Source organism: Salvelinus fontinalis, chromosome 3 (assembly GCF_029448725.1).
Source record: "Salvelinus fontinalis isolate EN_2023a chromosome 3, ASM2944872v1, whole genome shotgun sequence".
NCBI classification, from domain to species: Eukaryota; Metazoa; Chordata; class Actinopteri; order Salmoniformes; family Salmonidae; genus Salvelinus; species Salvelinus fontinalis.
In genome coordinates this window covers 72,635,987-72,656,447 of record NC_074667.1, presented here as the reverse complement: position 1 = coordinate 72,656,447, position 20,461 = coordinate 72,635,987, and the positions used below count along the sequence as shown (strand labels likewise).

General features: G+C 42.3%; 1 protein-coding gene across 1 annotated transcript in view; it reads left to right on the top strand.

Annotated features, from left to right (window-relative positions):
- LOC129851405 (suppressor of tumorigenicity 7 protein-like) overlaps positions 1–15,486 on the top strand; it is a 33,985-nt gene extending 18,499 nt beyond the window's left edge. Inside the window, exon 15 of the mRNA XM_055917916.1 lies at positions 13,163–15,486. Within this exon, the coding sequence (XP_055773891.1) occupies positions 13,163–13,258 (96 nt within the window). The 3' untranslated portion in view covers positions 13,259–15,486. The remainder of the gene's footprint in view (positions 1–13,162) is intronic.
- The last annotated feature ends 4,975 nt before the right edge of the window (positions 15,487–20,461 follow it).

Here is a 20,461-nt window from a genome sequence, read left to right as displayed (position 1 = left end):
TCAATGTGTGCTTTGTAACTCCATCTTATGGAGGATGGATGTTGTTTTCAGTCTTCAGACGTACAGTGGCTTGCGAAAGTATTCACCCCCCTTGGCATTTTCCGTATTTTGTTGCCTTACAACCTGGAATTAAAAATAGATTTTGGGGGGGGGTTGTGTCATTTGATTTACACAACATGCCTACCACTTTGAAGACGCATTTTTTTAAATTGTGAAATAAACAAGAAATAAGACAAAAAAACTGAACTTGAGCGTGCGTAACTATCTCCCCCCCCCCCCCCCCCCCCCCAAGTTAATACTTTGTAGAGCCACCTTTTGCAGCAATTACAGCTGCAAGTCTCTTGGGGTATGTCTCTATAAGCTTGGCACATCTAGCCACTGGGATTTTTGCCCATTCTTCAAGGCAAAACTGCTCCAGCTCCTTCAAGTTGGATGGGTTCCTCTGGTAGACAGCAATCTTTAAGTCATACCACAGATTCTCAATTGGATTGAGGTCTGGGCTTTGACTAGGCCATTCCAAGACATTTAAATGTTTCCTCTTAAACCACTCCAGTGTTGCTTTAGCAGTATGCTTAGAGTCCTGCTGGAAGGTGAACCTTCGTCCCAGTCTCAAATCTCTGGAAGACCGAAACAGGTTTCCCTCAAGAATTTCCCTGTATTTAGCACCATCCATCATTCCTTCAATTCTGACCAGTTTCCCAGTCCCTGCCGATGAAAATCATCCCCACAGCATGATGTGTCCACCACCATGCTTCACTGTGTGGATGGTGTTCTTGGGGAGATGTGAGGTGTTGGGTTTGCACCAGACATAGCGTTATCCTTGATGGCCAAAAGTAACATTTTAGTCTCATCTGACCAGAGTACCTTCTTCCATATGTTTGGGGAATCTCCCACATGCATTTTGGTGAACACCAAATGTGTTTGCTTATTTTTTTCAGAAGTCAATGGCTTTTTTATGGCCACTCTTCCGTAAAGCCCAGCTCTGTGGAGTGTACGGCTTAAAGTGGTCCTATGGACAGGTAATCCAATCTCCGCTGTGGAGCCATGCAGCTCCTTCAGGGTTATCTTTGGTCTCTTTGTTGCCTCACTGATTAATGCCCTCCTTGCCTGGTCTGTGAGTTTTGGTGGGCGGCCCTATCTTGGCAGGTTTGTTGTGGTGCCATATTCTTTACATTTTTTAAGAATGGATTTAATGGTGCTCTGTGGGATGTTCAAAGTTTTTGATATTTTTTTATAACCCAACCCTGATCTGTACTTCTCCACAACTTTGTCCCTGACCTATTTGGAGAGCTCCTTGGTCTTCATGGTGCCCCTCGCTTAGTGGTGTTGCAGACTCTGGGGCCTTTCAGAACAGGTGTATATATACTGAGATCATGTGACAGATCATGTGGCACTTATATTGCACACAGGTGGACTTTATTTAACTAATTATGTGACTTCTGAAGCTAATTGGTTGCACCAGATCTTATTTAGGGGCCTCATAGCAAAGGGGGTGAATACATATGCATGCACCACTTTTCTGTTTTTATTTCGTATAATCTTTTGAAACAAGTAATTTTTTTACATTTCACTTCACCAAATTCAACTTTTTTGTGTATGTCCATTACATTAAATAAAAATAAATTTAAATTACATGTTGTAATGCAACAAAATAGGAAAAACGCCAAGGGGGATGAATACTGTTGCAAGGCACTGTAGGTGACTAAGTGATATGACGAAAGAGAAAGTTGTTTCTTTGTAAATCTTATCTGATTGAGTGTCTTTAAACACTTTGAAACATCTGACTCCTCGTCACTACACACGGTTCAGTTTGCGTCTGGGTGGACGTGTCTGTAGATTTCTGATTATTGAAATGTTTACCAAGAGACGTGTTTTTATAAACACAAGCAAATAGTTTGCCAAAATACACTTCAACAAGGAATGTATGAAGACCACACTCCAGATGAAAACTTGCAGTCACAACTTTGCAGTCTATAATGTTGTCTACCTGAATGTGGAAAAAAAATGATCTATTGGGCTGATATCTTAAAACCATAATCAATTGTGCTGATATCTTAAAACCATGACAATTAAGTTGATATCTTAAAACCATGACAATTAAGCTGATATCTTAAAACTATGATCAATTAAGCTGATATCTTAAAACCATGATTAATTAAGCTGATATCTTAAAACTATGATCAATTGGGATGATATGTTAAAGCCTTGATCAATTAAGCTGATATCTTAAAACCATGATCAATTGGGTTGATATGTTAGTGTGAATTATAGACATTATACATTCCAGTTGTTGTTCTAGGCATAAAGACTAGCCTATGTTATCATATTGTGTGGTGTCGTCGCTGTATTTTGCACAATTTCCTCATTACAGTCCTCTACTTCATTAAGGATTGTGTGTGTAGGCTTGGGCGGTATACCGTGTATATACCGTATACCGAGGTATTTTGAAATACCGACAGACAGTATGATTTTCAATATAATACCGTTTGGGGCGACCTAAAGCTTGAGTGGTCCGTGCTACGCCCTTGCTTAACTATCCTAGGTGTGCCAAATAAATTGTCTCCAACTCAGGGCTCCAGCTATGCGTTTGGTCACTACACACTGTTCTGCTTGTGTCTCGGTGGACGTGTCTGTAGACCTGGAACTATTGAAATGTTTACCAAAAGGCTTGTTTTTATAAACGCAAGCAAATAGTTTGCCAAAATACACTTCAGCAAGGAAATTGAAGACCACACTCAGGATGAAAATTTGCAGTCACAACTTTTCAGTCTATAATGTTGTCTACCTGAATGTGAAAAACCATGCTCAATTGGGCCGATATGTTAACATGAAGTATAGACGTTATACATTCCTATTGTTGTACTAGGCATAAAGAATAGCCTATGTTAATTTTATTCTGTTATCGTCACGGTCGTGCATATCTCCCCCCCCCCCCAAGGAACTAGACTGGACTTTGTGCAAACTGGAAACTGCATATCCTGAGGCCGCATTTATAGTAGCTGGGGACTAATAAAGGAAATAAGAGGAAAAGGCTAACAAAATTTTATCAACACATCTCCTGTGCTACTCGCTCATCGAGCACTCATGACCATTGCTACTCCCCCTTCTGGGATGGCTATAAGGCATTGCCCCCCCCCCCCCCCCCCTTCCTTCGGCAAATCAGATCACGCATCCATTTTGCTCCTCCCCTCCTATAGCCAGAAACTTAAACAGGAAGTACTAGTGGTAAGATACTGTTCAACGTTGGTCTGAGCAATCGTAATCTATGCTTCAAGATTATTTTGATCATGCGAACTTGGAAATCATCCAGGCTGCCTTTTGAGAATTGTATTGATGTACACATTGACTCGGGGACTGAGTTCATCAAGAAGTGCATAGAGGATGTTTCCACTGTCATGATTAGGACCAAAAAACGTGGATAGATGGCAACATTCGTGCAAAACTGAAAACGCGAACCACTGCATTTAACCACTGCAAGGTGACTGGGAACATGGAAGTGTACAAACAGACCAGCTATGCCCTCCATAAGGCAATCCGAGGCGCAACAACAGGGACAAAGTGGAGTCGCAATTCAAAGGCTTGGACACGAGGCGTATGAGGCAGGGACTCCAGACATTCACAGATTATAAAGGGACAAGCTAAACACCACTTTCGCCCGCTTCAAGGAAAACTCAGAGCTGCCAACGTGGGCCGCCGCCACTCACAAGGACTGTGTTCTCGTTCTCCGTGGCCGACATGAGTATGACATTTAATGCATGTTAACCCTCACAAGGCTGCCTTCCCAAGCCGCGTCCTCAGAGCATGTGCAGACCAGCTGGCTGGAGTGTTTACGGACCTATTCAATCTTTCATGATCTTGTCTGTTGTCCCCACTTGCTTCAAGATGTCTAATATTGTTCCTGTACCCAAGATAAGCGACTGTCATTTAGTTCAGTTACCATCACCCTATAGCACTTACTCCTGTCATCATGAAGTGCTTTGAGAGGCTAGTTAATGTTCGATCCCAGGCTGTGTCACAACCGGCCGTGACCGGGAGTCACATAGGGTTGCGTCCGGGTTAGGGGAGGGTTTGGCCGGGGGAGCGTTACTTGGCTCATCGCGCTCTAGCAACTCCTTGTGGCGGTCCGGGTGCCTACTGGCTGACTTCGGTCGTCAGTTGAACGGTGTTTCCACCGACACATTGTTGCGGCTGGCTTCCAGGTTAAGTGGGCGAGTGTTAAGAAGCGCAGTTAGGCGGCTCATGTTTCGAAGGATGCATGACTCGACCTTCACTTCTGCCGAGCCTGTTGGGGAGTTGTAGTGATGAGACAAGATCGTAATTGGATATCATGAAATTGGGGAGAAAAAGGGAGGTAAAATACACACAAAAAATCAGAATGCTGTTCATTGACTACTCAGCCTTCAACACCATAGTGCCCTTCAAGCTCATCACTCAGCTCAGGGCCCTGGGTCTGAACCCCGCCCTGTGCAACTGGATCCTGGACTTCCTGATGGGCCAACCCCAGTTGGTGAAGGTAGGAAACAACACCTCTGCCACATTGATCCTCAAAACAGGGGCCCTACACGAGTGCATGCTCAGCCCCCTCCTGTACTCCCTTTTCACCCATGACTGCGTGTTCACGCACGTCTCCAACTCAATCATCAAGTTTGCTGACGACACAACTGTGGTAGGCCCGATTACCAACAATGACGAGCCACCTACAGGGAGGAGGTGAGGGCCCTGGCAGAGTGGTACCAGGAAAAGAACGTCAACAAAATGAAATACCTGATCTTGGACTTCAGGAGACAGCAGGGAGAGCACGCCCCCATCCACAACAACGAGGCCGCAGTGGAAAGGGTGAAAATCTTTAAGTTCCTCTGCGTGCCCATCACTGACAACCTAAAATGGTCCATCCACACAGACAGTGGTGAAGAAGGCTTAACAGTGCCTCTTCAACCTTGGCCCCTAAAACCCTCACACACTTCTACAGAGGCACCTTTGAGAGGATCCTGTTGGGCTGTATCACCGCCTGGTACGTTAATTTCACCATCCGCAACCGCAGGGTTCTCCTGGAGAGAGTGGTGCGGTCAGCCCAACGCATCACCGGGGGCGCATTGCCTTCCTTCCAGGTCATATACAGCTCCTTGTGTCACAGGAAGGCCAAGAAGATCATCAATGACCTCAGCCACTTTGGCCACGGTCTGTTCACCACACTACCATCTAGAAGGAGGAGACCGTACAGGTGCATCAAAGCTGGGACAGAGAGAAGCTGTTTTTCAGTCTATCTCAGGCCATTCGACTGTTAAATAGTCACCACTAGCCAGCCTCTGCCCAGTACCTTGCCCTGAACTTAGTCACTGTTACTAGCTGGCTACCACTCGGTATTCTGCTCTGCACCTTAGAGACTGCTGCCCTACAGTTTTTCTTCCTTTAAAAGTTATGACCGTTAGTGGTAGATGGTGGCATTCTGTCATTGCACCACACTATCACAAGGGGGAGTTAGAACGCTGATCTATCGGTAGTCTAAACTGTGGCAATTGATGGAGGTGTTTTCGGTCTGAGAGTCTCCTCTGGCACTAGAGTTTTTGAAAAATAGCAACGGTGGGCTTTTGGTTTCTCTCCCTCTTAAAACAGAAATAAATAACAAACTGGCTTTATTGACAAATTAGTAAGAATGTCTCACCCCATGTTCAAAAATGGCCTTTTAAACTTTATTCAGATTACAGTTGCTCACTTGAAACAAAATCATCTCCAAAATATCGTTATTTTTTAAACAAGCCTTAGAAAGTTGGTTGCAAAAAAAAAAGTGAGGGACTTGCCTGTCGGCCCTGCATTAAAGACTAAAATTGGTTAAAGAAAATTGTGATGAATAAAAAATATATACCAGTTTAATTTAAGGACCAAAAAATTGACAGCAGTGCCATTATAGATATTTTCAATGTACCGATTTCATGGCATATGGTTTATGAATTGACATGCAATTTTCCGCTCCTCATGAAAGCCCTAATATTAAAAACAGTCAAATGCATGCTCTCCGTCGCCCACACGCACTTTAAACATTTGGATAATAAAGCATTTAAAGGCCAACATTAGTTGATTTTAGTACTTCTGACTGCCAAAATTCTTACTCCGCCCATACCTTTTAGACTTTTAAACATTCCCAGAAGGCATGGATTATTATAACCTACTGCAGGCCTAAAACCTATAGGTGCAAACAACGTTTCCATGATGGGCTATTAGCAGGACACGTTCTTTACAAAAGGATAGCTCGGGCTAGGTGTGGGGAGAAAAAAACTAACTTGCAATGTAGTAAGTACTCTAAAGTTTTACGTTTCTAACTACAAAAATCATACAACTGCAAAATGTCGGGTAAAGCATATACTGTACAGTATTTCTTCATCAACATCTTAATGCTTTCGTTAATAAAATAATGATAAAAATACTCTTTCAAAATGCAGATGTTTATTTAAACTATCAGCAGGATAATAGACTCTTGCGGAGTTTAGGGACTTAAAAAATATATTGACGGATCCATAACGAATTACTATGGGAATAAATATCACTGAATGACATTACATGGGGTCTGGTCTTGATAAATCTATCATGGGCCTATTTATATAATGAATATGAATTCAGAGGGCAGAAATGATTAAATATTAAAGCATTAGACCTCTCACTAAAGGCGTCAGTCATACAAAAGTAATACTTAAATCCGAACTGGTTTTGCAGTTTGTCACGAATCATTGGGTCGAAACTACAGAACAGTACAAAACAAGAGAACACACATGGTTAATGTTCTGGAAATAAATAGAAAATATAATAAAAAATAAAAATAAAAATAAAAAAATATATATATATATATATATATATATATATATATATATATAAAATCTCTTACAGAGCCTTTCCATAAGTCCACTCAAGTTTCTTCAACTGTGATTCCAGATTGCCTTTGCCGATCGCTCATCATCTTCAACCATCAGTGAGTCGATGGCTTGAATAGTCTCGCTGGAAATGGGATACCACGGTAGATGCTGTGTTTTTGGTTGGTGGCCAATATATTAAAAACAGTCACATGCAATTGTGATTTCAATCACTTTATTGTTTAATTATTTAAGGCTCCTTTCTCCTCTGGAGTTCTTTTTAAGAATAAAGTCGGCTAATGAAGGCAACAAATTGTTGCTTACTGGAACACCCAAAGTGAAGTCAACTATTTCAGCACTGTTTCGAGCTTTTAGGATTATTTAGGATTATTTTGCCCTTTATTCGAAGTCACTTAGTACCCTACTCCCGACCGGTCACGTTGTACAGCGCCAACTTTTGAAAGCCAGTCACCACTTCCCCCCACCCCCCATGTTAAAACTTGTTCTCTCTTTCCTATTCTCCTATTTTCTTCTCGCTAAATAAAAGGTACTGTAGTTGCCCAGATACTTCCCACCTTTCCCTCAGCTATACATCCAAGTCTCTTCCTATAACATCTGCCTCCATCTAATCCTTGTTTAGTGTTACTGAATCAGGCGCTGTCTGTCAGATGTATAATTTTTTGTTTTTCTTCGAATAGAAACATCATTATATTAATCAAATTAATTAAGCTAAATTCCTTAATCAATCCTATATACTATGTATTTACAAAAAAAGGTTTTAAATTCTCTAGTACAGCCAGTATTAAAAACAGTCCAATTCTGCTCAAAGATGCCCTCTGGTGATCAAACTAGCTCTAACTAGCATTAATGGCAACAATGGCAACAATGGCTGACACTTAAATAACATACCATAGAATTCTGCGGCAGCCCGCAAGCTGTGCTGCAGTACGAACCACTGTATGTACATAGTTATTGAACACTGGTCACTTTAATTATGTTTACATACTGTTTTACCCACTTCATACAGTGCATTTGGAAAGTTACAGCCTTATTCAAAAATTTATCGAATTAGATTTTTTTCCCCCAAAGCAAAAGCAAAAACAGGTTTTTAGAAATGTTTGCAAATGTATTACACATTTTTTTTAAACTGAACACATTTACATAACCAAGAAGGCTTGAATACTTATGACGCTACAAGCTTGGCACACCTGTATTTGGGGAGTTTCTCCCATTTTTCTCTGCAGATCGTCTCAAGATCTGTCAGGTTGGATAAGGAGCGTCGCTGCACAGCTATTTTCAAGTCTCTCCAGAGATGTTTGATCGTGTTCAAGTCCTGGCTCATGATCGTGTTCAAGTCCCGGCTCTGGCTGAGCCACTCCTGCGTTGTCTTGGCTGTGTGCTTAGTGTCATTGTCCTGTTGGAAAGTGAATCTTTTGCCCCAGGTCCTGAGAGCTCTGGAGCAGGTTTTCATTAAGGATCTCTCTGTACTTTGTTCTGTTCATCTTTCCCTCTATCCTGAATAGTCTCCCAGTCCCTGCCTCTGAAAAACATCCCCACAGCATGATGCCGCCACCACCATGCTTCACCGTAAGGATGGTGCCAGGTTTCCTCCAGACGTAACGCTTGGCATTCAGGTCAAATAGTTCAATCTTGGTTTCATCAGACCAGAGAATCTTGTTTCTCATGGTCTGAGAGTCCTTTAGATGACTTTTGGCAAACTCCAAGTGGGCTGTCATGTGCCTTTTTAATGAGGAGTGGCTTCCATCTGGCCACTCTACCATAAAGGCCTGATTGGTGGAGTGCTACAGAGAAGGGTGTCCTTCTGGACAGTTCTCCCATCACCACAGAAGAACTCTGGAGCTCTGTCAGAGTGACCATCGAGTTGGTCACCTCCCTGACCAAGGCCCTTCTCCCCGATTGCTCAGTTTGGCCGGGCGGCCAGCTCTAGGAAGAGTCTTGGTGGTTCCAAACTTCTTCCATTTAAGAATGATGGAGGACACTGTGTTCTTGGGGACCTTCACTGCTGCAGAAATGTTTTGGTACCCTTCCCCATATCTGTGCCGCGACACAATCCTGTCTCGGAGCTCTACGTGCAATTCCTTTTTTATATAGACAGGTGTGTGCCTTTTCAAATCATGTCCAATCAATTGAATAGGTGGACTCCAATCAAGTTGTAGAAACATCTCAAGGATGATCAATGGAAACAGGATGCACCTGAGCACAATATCAAATCTCTTAGCAAAGGGTCTGAATACCTATGTAAATAAGGTATTTCTTATTTTGAAGTTTTATACATTTGCTAAAAAATAAATTAAAAAAACAGTTTTTGCTTTGTCATACTGGGGGTATCATGTGTAGATTGATGTGGGAAACATTTCATTGAATACATTTTAGAATAAGGCTGTAACGTAACAAAATGTAGAATAAGGGAAGGGGGTCCGAATACTTTCCGAATACGCTGTATGTAAAGTTCCTTCAGAAATTCACACCCCTTGACTTTTTTCACATTTAGTTGTTTTACAGCCTGAGTTTAAAATTGATTATTTTGAGATATTTTCTGGCCATACACCTTAATGTCAAAGTGGAATTATGTTTTGTTTTTTGTTTTACAAATGTATAACTTAAATGCTGAAATATCTTTTAGTCAATAGGTATTCAACCCTTTTCTTATGGCAACTACAAAATTTTTTAGGAGAATGGGCTTAAGTCACAAGTTGCATGGACTCACTGTGTGCAATAATAGTGTTTAACATGATTTTTGAATGAATACTTCAGTCGATCAGTGAATTTCAAACACAGATTCAACCACAAAGACAAGGGAGGTTTTCCAATGACTCGCAAAGAAGGGCACCAATTGGTAGATTAAAAAAAAGAGCAGACCTTGAATAGCCCTTTGAGCATGGTGAAGTTATCAATTACACTTTGGATGGTGTATCAATACACCCAGTCACAACAAAGATACAGGCGTCCTTCCTAACTCAGTTGCTGGAGAGGAAGGAAACTGCTCAGGGATTTCGCGATGATGGTGACTTTAAAACAGAGAGTTTAATGGCTGTGATATGAGAACTGAGGATGGATCAACATTGTAGCTACGCCACAATACTAACATAATTGAGTGAAAAGAAGGAATGCAAATATTACAGAACATGCATCCTGTTTGCAACAAGGCACTAAAGTAATACAGCAAAAGAAATTGGCAAGGCAATCAACTTTGTCTTGAATTAAAGTGTTATGTTTGAGGCAAATCCAATACAAAACATTACAGAGTCCCACTCCATATTTTCAAGCATAGTGGTGGCTGCATCACGTTATGGGTATGCTTGTAATCGTTAAGAACTGGGGGGGGGTTCAGGATTAAAAAGAAACGGAATGGAGCTAAGCACAAAATACTAGAGGAAAACCTGGGTCAGTATGCTTTCCAGCAGACTCTGGGAGATGAATTCACCTTTCAGTAGGACACTAACCTAAAACACAAAACCAAATCTACGCTGGAGTTGCTTACCAAGAAGACAGTGAATGTTCCTGAGTGGCCGAGTTACAGTTTTGACTTAAATCTGCTTGAAAATCTATGGCAAGACCTGCAAATGGTTGTCTAACAATGATCAACAACCAATTTGGACTGGGAAGTTTATTATAAATAAATAAATTGAGTCACCGACTCTGCAAAAGAAAGAATAAAATGTATCTCCTGTAATATGGGTCATATTTGAGCAGTTTGAGATAGAGCAGGGGTCTCCAACCTTTTTTCTTTAGGCCATTAAATTAGGCCATTATTTTAATTAGGCCATTAAATACTAAAACATTTTTTCACAAGCTACTCATTTACAGCCTGCATATTTTGTTATTGTGTAGGCCTAATTTGATGAAATAGAAACAAAGTAATGTAATTGCGTTTTGGTTTTTAGAGCCATGCATTTTTTATTCATTACTGATTTCATGAATCATTGCTAGTTATGATGTGTATATAGTGCCATTTCTGTTGTTTTATGTATTACCATTTGCATTGTTTTATTTTTACTCAGTATCCGAGCTCCAACATGTAGGACTAAGATGTTTACTGTACCCTGCAATCACACCTGCAATCCTGTACATGTGACTATTAAACACTGAATCTGAATTATGAGAACAAAAATCTTTCTACTGCAGCCTACCTTGAGAATCTTGGCTTTTTTAAGATGAGTGAAAATTAAACGGTTTTACGTTTGAACAAATCTGTAGCCTGCAACTATCAATAAAAAAAAAAATGTAATTCTGTTTAATAGTGGCCTTTTGAACAACAACCACTGTGAGTAAAATATAAACAGAATAATCATGAAAAGTATGAGTATTAACAAAAGTGTAGTCTCAGCAAGCCCATTTAATTGATGTTTCGCTTTAACTCCGACATGGACTTTTTATGGTGCCATTGTTTGAAGCACTGTCCCCATGAACATGTTTAAATTGAACTTGTCTCAGCACCAACATATTTGATGAGAAGAGGGTCTAAATTGCTTATTTGGTCGAAATTAGTTACCAAACCAAGCAGAGCTGTTTTATCGTGATACAAATATCCTGTGCTTTTTCATTTGGGCATAGGTGCATATAGACAAAGCTTGGCTACATTGTAACGCTGAAATGGCCACTGTGCGCTGGCTTATGGGGCTCACCCAGGAAATGATACAATGAAAATGATATGTAACAACACCATTGGACCAAACACTCTGACATGAAACAACAATACAAATGAAACGACAGCGCAACAAAATAGATAGAAATAAGTATTTAGCAGGTCATATTGAACACCAGCGGTGTAACTAGTGCTTTGTAACTTTACTGAACCATCACAGAGCACGCAGGAGTGAAGACTTTCTATTGGTCAATACCATTCATCTTGAGGCGGCGAGGAGTGGGTTCAAATTGTATTATTATAGTTTTTAAAATTATTTAACCATTATTTAACTAGGCAAGTCAGTCAAGAATAAATTCTTATTTACAATGACGGCCTACCCCGGCCAAACATGGACGACCCTGGGCCAATTGTGCGCCGCCCTATGGGACTCCCAATCATGGCCGGATGTGATAAAGCCTGGATTTGAACCAAGGACTGTAGTGACATCTCTTGCACTGAGATGCAGTGCCTTAGACCGCTGCGCTACTCGGGATCCCAAAATGCAGTCTGTTAAATATTATACAGTGTCCTATATAAAATGGACATATCTATTAATACAGACTACTTTAAAACATTACTAATCATTGAAAATGACATTACCCAATACATCATGATCATTTTCTGGTAAAAAAGTGAGGGTGCAAAAACATACGTTTGCCACCCTATATTGAAAGTGTGGGTCCAGCTGCTCCATTGCTCAGGCACCTATACGTATACCCCAGTATGGTACAAGAATGGTATGAACATCTGGATATCACCCAGCCCTAGTTTGTGTATCTATTAAGTGAGGGTTAGAACTGGAGAAGAGACCCATCACATGGCGTGCTTGGCCATAGTTCCACATACTAGAACAATGCTGTGGCCTTGCTTCCCATATCCTGTCAAAACCATCTGTTCACCTCGCGAATGTATTGCTTCATAAACACAAAGTGTTGTTTATGGTGGATTGAACTATTGGGGTTGAACATTTTTCAGATGTGTGATCGTGGATGAATTCTATTGGTTTAAGCTGGAGAGGGAGAGGCCTCAGCAAGGGTTATGGGTCTCCTCTCTCTACTTGCTTATTTGTTTTGGGAGAGCATTTTATAGAATTACACCTGGGTCCAGAGTGTAGTAGTGATGCAAGCTCTGGTGTTCAGCCTTAGATGAAGGGTACATTCTAATGTGCCCCCTGCCCTCAATACAAGTCACCATGCTTCTGCTGGTAGTGTCACTTTCATTTATCCTCCCTATATATAACCTTTATTTAACTAGGCAAGTCAGTTAAGAACAAATTCTTATTTACAATGACGGCCTAACCCAGACAAACCCAGACGACGCTGGGCCAATTGTGCGCCACCCTATGGGACTCCCAATCACGGCTGGAAGTGATGCAGCCTGGATTCAAAACAGGGACTGCAGTGACACCTCTTGTACTGAGATGCAGTGCCTTAGACCGCTGCGCCATTCAGGAGCCCAACTATATAATGCTCTAAATACCCCAATTCATGTTGTTAAATTCAAAAGAATACAACATAAAAATTGCTGACACCATTCAAACCAATGAGTGTTCGGAATCGGCCAATTATCTCAGAATCTTATTTTTTGCATATAGAACCGTATATCTCCATCTCTGGATGGGTTGTAGACTATTGAAAGTGGTGTATTGAAATGACTTTGTTTTGTTCCTCAGTTCTTCAGCACCCTCTTCACACCCCTGGGTTTCTTCGCAGACAAGATGGAGAGCTTCATGCCGTCCAGTTTCTGGCATCAGCTGACTCGAATCTGACCCCATCTCACACACGTACACATACACACCCCTCAGACACCAACACTCCAAAACTACAGACAGAAATGTTTGCTCTCCTGTCTTCAGCGTGCACACACACTTGTTGTTTTGGTACTGATTATGTTGGCCAAGTCTTGTATCAACATCCAGACGCATCTCAGAGATGCATCTGCTGAAGAAGCCAGGTTTTTAAAGTAAACATTTACCAGATATTCACGCAGTTACTCGTTTATTATTATTATAGGAACTTGAAGTTATGTTGAGTTATACAGAACGGTAAATGGAAAGTATTTCAACCTACTGCCAAGTCCCACCTCTAAATTAGGTCTCTCTCTTACAGTTCTGAATTAAGGGCTGAAACAATACATTTATTATTAGTTCATGGTTCATGATTGTGAAGGCTAACACTACAGTTCATTGAAGTAGTATCCCTCTGTTCTAGTTAGGGTTGCAAAATTCCAGGAACTTTTGATAAATTCCCTGATTTTCCTGAGATCCTGGTTGTAGAATTCCAGATTTCCTCCTTATTCCCCTACTGATTCTGGGAATCCTCCAACTGGGATTTTGGGAAAAACATGGAATTTATTGAAAGTTCCCGAAATTTTGCAACTCTAGTTCTCGTGTTGCTATTCATAATATCTGGCCAAATGTATTGTCTGTTAGCTGGTGCAGCAGGAGACAAATGGATATATATATATAGAAAAGCATACTAGAAGGCCTGTTTTCCACGATCGCATGTCTGAACAGATACATTAATGTTCACTAGAATAAGGTAGAGCCATGTATTTAGAGAGTTGGGGCATTGTGGTTTTTGCTTTATGATGCATTGACATTAGACAACAATACATGGCAGCCATGTTAGCGGCCCATTTACATTACATGGGAAATATGTCTATAATGCTATGTAACAATGTCTAGAATTAGAACAATATAATTTAAAAAAATCTAAATACATGGCTCTGGAATAAGGTATGTGTGTTATGCTAGTTCAGATGGGTTAAAACAAAGCATAGCCTTTATGGTACATTGTCATCCTATGGGGCTAAGTTTAAGTTTGTGAGACCTTCTAAAAACAGATCCTTGATTTACTGCTTCACTCTGTAGTGTATACAACGCCTGCGGTGTTTTGCCAGTTGTTGCTACAGCATGCCACCTCCGCGCTATATCACTGGCAACCTGCGCCACCTCAAACGTAGCATAAACATTTAAGTGGGATTATGACCGGTTACGGCATGGGTAGTCATGGCATCACTCACAGCCAATCACATAACTGAACGCTGCGTTTCCAGGTCCTCCTCTAGGAGTTGTAGTCAACTCGTATTGCTCAGGTGTAATCAGCCAATCACAACAGGACGCTTTGTTTGAATCGCTGTGTGATTTCACCGTAGCCTCAACAGCAAATACTCTGAATCATGATCTAAGACTAGTCAATAGCCTACAGTATATATTGGGGCAGGACTTGATATTTGATCATGAATATCATAAAGGGCATTTTGTTCCTCACTGGCTCAACAGACAGATTGGATTTAAGCGGCTTGATGAAATTAAAAGCTATTTCTCACAATACTCCCAGATATGTATTGTATTGATGAACCAATGTTTCGACACACAGTGAATTCAGAGCCTGCTCATTCATTTGCTAATTCCTTCAACTGTATTATGTATTTTAGCATACATAAACTCAATTATGAGTAAAGATGGCAGCAAGAGCTGACTGTTTATTGGTTGCTGGTAGTGCATTGCATCCAGGGCCGGACTAATGCATTTTGGGCCTCAGGGCCCCAAAAAATATATATTTTGGGAGGAGAATACAGCTAACTTTCTGCATTTCAACATGTGCCGTTTTATAATGCAATTCTACACAATTTGTCACGTGCCCGTTCAGTAATCTGGCCCTGTTTGAATAATGTGATATTTGTGCACTGTGCTTGAACAGCACAGTGCACAAATTGGTTTGCTACTTTCATTCAATTTATGTGTCAGAGCCATCAACACTCCTACCTGGCTATACTGTGCAATATCTGGGTGTAATTACTGTACACTATTTTAAATCCATACTGTTGGATTATATTTGGGATAGTCCAGAATAACAAGATGAAATGCTGAAGACAGGAGTCCTAATATTTGAGTTAGATAGCTCACAATAAATTGGTTCTTGAATGTAAATCTAATGTGTTTGTGTTTGAATTTTTGTTGTACTTTGCGAACAAATAAATGTAAAAAACAGATTCAAGACTGATTTGTATGTTTTGGGGGTGTGGCCTAGGCCCTATGGTTTACCTTAGACCGGGGATGCCCAACCCTCTTCCTGGAGATCCACTGTCATGTAGGTTTCCAGTCCAACCCTAATATAGCATATCTGATTCAGCTAGTTAAGGTCTTGTTGAGCAGCTAAGTAGAATCAGGTGTGTTAAATTAGGGTTGGACTGGAAACCCACAGGACGGTAGATCTCCAGGAAGAGGGTTGGGCAGCCCTGCCCTAGACAGTGAACATACATGTAAGACAAGCTGAGAGTACCTACATTATACGTCCTTACCATTTCGCTATATTTGGTGTTTGGATGAAAACCAGCTTTGACATTATGACCCACATCAATGTTCCCTTTCCCCCACACCGCGAAAGAGAGCCCATCTCCTAACACTAGACCAGGGGTTGTTCAGCTGTTATATTTACATTTATACTTGCAGTTTGGTGCTTAGAGGAAGTTGGCCACTTATTGAAGTTGTATCAGGTCCAGGGGTTTGTGACAGTTACTAATGATGATGTTTGTGTTTGAACCAACAAACTGCTGGTGAACGTTCCTCAGACTCTGGGGCCGTGACAACAACAGCAGGGACAAAACACTCTCATCGGTCCCCTATAAAGATACACAAACAGCCACTTTGTCTTTGTCAGTAGAGATACACAGAGACTTATAGAGAGTGGTTACCATGACTCATTGGCTTGGAGCATGGTGCTTGGGTTAGGGTTAGTGCTTGCAACACCAAAGTGGGGGGTTTGAAACAACCCTTATCCCCTCTAGGTATTTGTGTATATCTGAAAGGATTGGGTAAGCATTACTACAAAATCCCACTTCACACTCCATACCCCCAGATGGCAGTAGCTATACTGTTAAAGCTACTGTTCTCTATACTCTCAAAGCTACTGTTCTCTATACTCTCAAAACTAGTTTGGGACTTGCGGAGGCTATGTGGTGGGATAGAGATGGACGTTTGGTGTGCTCCTGCACACGGAGACTGGATGGACTGATGTGAGACCCAAGTCCCTTTGATGAAGCTCATATTTTATTGTATATACCTGGTATCACCTCATCTACAAACAAAACAATACAGGAGCTGGCTGGCCCGGATAGTCAACTCTGTTAATCAGAGGTCAGAAGCTGGAGAGGAGAGGGTAAGCTGACTACCTCGGGGTAGACAGACTGAGGCATATAAGATAAATCACTAGCCTGGTCCCAGATCTGTATGTACTTTAGCAAATTCTTGTCTGTTGCATATGTAGGCTATACAACAATAGTGAGAGGTGTTAGTTTAATACAGATCTGGGGCCAGGCTAATAATCCACCAAATGGCAGGGAGAATAAAACCCTTGTCACACTACTGAGTCAAACAAAGGTGGCCTCGTTTCACATTCACTAGAGTTGCTGGAACCGTACTGGAAGAGACAGAAGAAATCTGAGCCAGCACAGTGCGGTTCAGGTTAATCTCTCGTAGACAGACTACGTCAACATAAATGGTACACAGATCTGTCATGATACAAAGGCATGCGTGAGATAACCAGCAGCGTTAGTCGTGAGATAACCAGCAGCGTTAGTCGTGAGATGACCAACAGCGTTAGTCGTGAGATAACCAGCAGCGTTAGTCGTGAGATAACCAACAGCGTTAGTCGTGAGATAACCAGCAGCGTTAGTCGTGAGATAACCAGCAGCATTAGCCGTGAGATAACCAGCAGCATTAGCCGTGAGATAACCAACAGCATTAGTCGTGAGATAACCAGCAGCATTAGCCGTGAGATAACCAGCAGCATTAGCCGTGAGATAACCAACAGCATTAGTCGTGAGATAACCAGCAGCATTAGTCGTGAGATAACCAGCAGCATTAGTCGTGAGATAACCAGCAGCATTAGTCGTGAGATGACCAGCAGCATTAGTCGTGAGATAACCAACAGCATTAGTCGTGAGATGACCAGCAGCCTTAGTCGTGAGATAACCAACAGCGTTAGTCGTGAGATAACCAGCAGCGTTAGTCGTGGGATAACCAGCAGCATTAGTCGTGAGATAACCAGCAGTATTAGTCGTGAGATAACCAGCAGCATTAGTCGTGAGATGACCAGCAGCATTAGTCGTGAGATAACCAACAGCATTAGTCGTGAGATGACCAGCAGCCTTAGTCGTGGGATAACCAGCAGCATTAGTCGTGAGATAACCAGCAGCATTAGTCGTGAGATGACCAGCAGCATTAGTCGTGAGATAACCAACAGCATTAGTCGTGAGATGACCAGCAGCCTTAGTCGTGAGATAACCAACAGCGTTAGTCGTGAGATAACCAGCAGCGTTAGTCGTGAGATAACCAGCAGCGTTAGTCGTGGGATAACCAGCAGCGTTAGTCGTGAGATAACCAGCAGCGTTAGTCGTGAGATAACCAGCAGCGTTAGTCGTGGGATAACCAGCAGCGTTAGTCGTGAGATAACCAGCAGCGTTAGTCGTGAGATAACCAGCAGCGTTAGTCGTGAGATAACCAGCAGCGTTAGTCGTGAGATAACCAGCAGCGTTAGTCGTGAGATGACCAGCAGCGTTAGTCGTGAGATAACCAGCAGCGTTAGTCGTGAGATAACCAACAGCGTTAATTGTGAGATAACCAGCAACGTTAGTCGTGAGATAACCAGCAGCATTAGTCGTGAGATAACCAGCAGCATTAGTCGTGAGATGACCAGCAGCATTAGTCGTGAGATAACCAACAGCATTAGTCGTGAGATGACCAGCAGCCTTAGTCGTGAGATAACCAACAGCGTTAGTCGTGAGATAACCAGCAGCCTTAGTCGTGAGATAACCAGCAGCATTAGTCGTGAGATAACCAGCAGTGTTAGTCGTGAGATGACCAGCAGCATTAGTCGTGAGATAACCAGCAGCATTAGTCGTGAGATAACCAGCAGCATTAGTCGTGAGATGACCAGCAGCATTAGTCGTGAGATAACCAACAGCATTAGTCGTGAGATGACCAGCAGCCTTAGTCGTGAGATAACCAACAGCGTTAGTCGTGAGATAACCAGCAGCGTTAGTCGTTGGATAACCAGCAGCATTAGTCGTGAGATAACCAGCAGCATTAGTCGTGAGATAACCAGCAGCATTAGTCGTGAGATGACCAGCAGCATTAGTCGTGAGATAACCAACAGCATTAGTCGTGAGATGACCAGCAGCCTTAGTCGTGAGATAACCAACAGCGTTAGTCGTGAGATAACCAGCAGCGTTAGTCGTGGGATAACCAGCAGCATTAGTCGTGAGATAACCAGCAGCGTTAGTCGTGGGATAACCAGCAGCATTAGTCGTGAGATAACCAGCAGCGTTAGTCGTGAGATAACCAGCAGCGTTAGTCGTGAGATAACCAACAGCGTTAGTCGTGAGATAACCAGCAGCGTTAGTCGTGAGATGACCAGCAGCATTAGTCGTGAGATAACCAGCAGCATTAGTCGTGAGATAACCAGCAGCGTTAGTCGTGAGATAACCAGCAGCGTTAGTCGTGAGATAACCAGCAGCGTTAGTCGTGAGATGACCAGCAGCGTTAGTCGTGAGATAACCAGCAGCATTAGCCGTGAGATAACCAACAGCGTTAGCCGTGAGATAACCAGCAGCGTTAGCCGTGAGATAACCAGCAGCGTTAGTCGTGAGATAACCAACAGCGTTAGTCGTGAGATAACCAGAAGCGTTAGTCGTGAGATAACCAACAGCGTTAGTCGTGAGATAACCAGCAGCGTTAGTCGTGAGATAACCAGCAGCGTTAGTCGTGAGATAACCAACAGCGTTAGTTGTGAGATAACCAGCAACGTTAGTCGTGAGATAACCAACAGCATTAGTCGTGAGATAACCAGCAGTGTTAGTCATGAGATAACCAACAGCGTTAGTCGTGAGATAACCAACAGCGTTAGTCGTGAGATAACCAGCAGCGTTAGTCGTGAGATAACCAGCAGCGATAGCCGTGAGGTGACCAGCAGCGTTAGTCGTGAGATAACCAGCAGCATTAGTCGTGAGATAACCAACAGCGTTAATTGTGAGATAACCAGCAGCGTTAGTCGTGAGATAACCAGCAGCGTTAGTCGTGAGATAACCAGCATCATTAGTTCCGGTTCTTTGGACCATTCACTATTTCACAGGTGTTAATATCTTTTGAATTTCGGAAGGGGAGGGGCTATTTGGCCTATAGACTTGCCCGTAACTTGCGAAGAGAGAGGGTGGAGCTCCTCGTTCCGGTTCCCCGTCTCTTCTCGGCCCAGAACATAATTGAGCATCTGACTAATTACACAAGACTTTAGTTCTAGGTCGAGCAAGATTTGGGCTGGGTCAGCACATTCGTGTAAAAAGGGCTGGCCTATAACTGAGCAGGCGCTATCTTTGTATCCATCTTCTGTTCATCCTCTCTACAGCAACAGACAGTTACACAAAAACTTGGCGAGAGACGCATTTTTGACAGTTGACTCACTAGATAAGGGTTTTCATGTGTTAATCCTCTGCCGCCAGCCCGGTAATCTCACCCGGACAGCGAACGTGTTAATAGACCATGAACCTCGCCAGGGAACTTTGCCATACATGTCCCTGAAGGTCACGTATATATATTACAATTAACTCCCCTTTAAATCTGCCCCAGGGACCTATCACTGGCACTGACCCTAAGCCTGCTGCTATGCTGCACTGTTGTGGACTGCGGTCGGCTCGGACAGACAGGTAAGTAGCAAGCACATGGCTCAACCAAACACTGACCCACCACCCAACTCTAAAGCAGCCCCCTAGATCGCAACGCAGTGGGACCAGGTGTGGGATGTGTATTGACTATGTATGGGTTTACGACAATATGCTATGATTCATATCGTGTTGAATTTATGACAGATTTGGCAAGGAGTGCATAGTGAACCGCAGAGGCCCCCAGTAACTTTTTGTAGTAAATAAATAGAAATTACAATAATTCAGACTGATAAAGATGTGTTTGCATGTA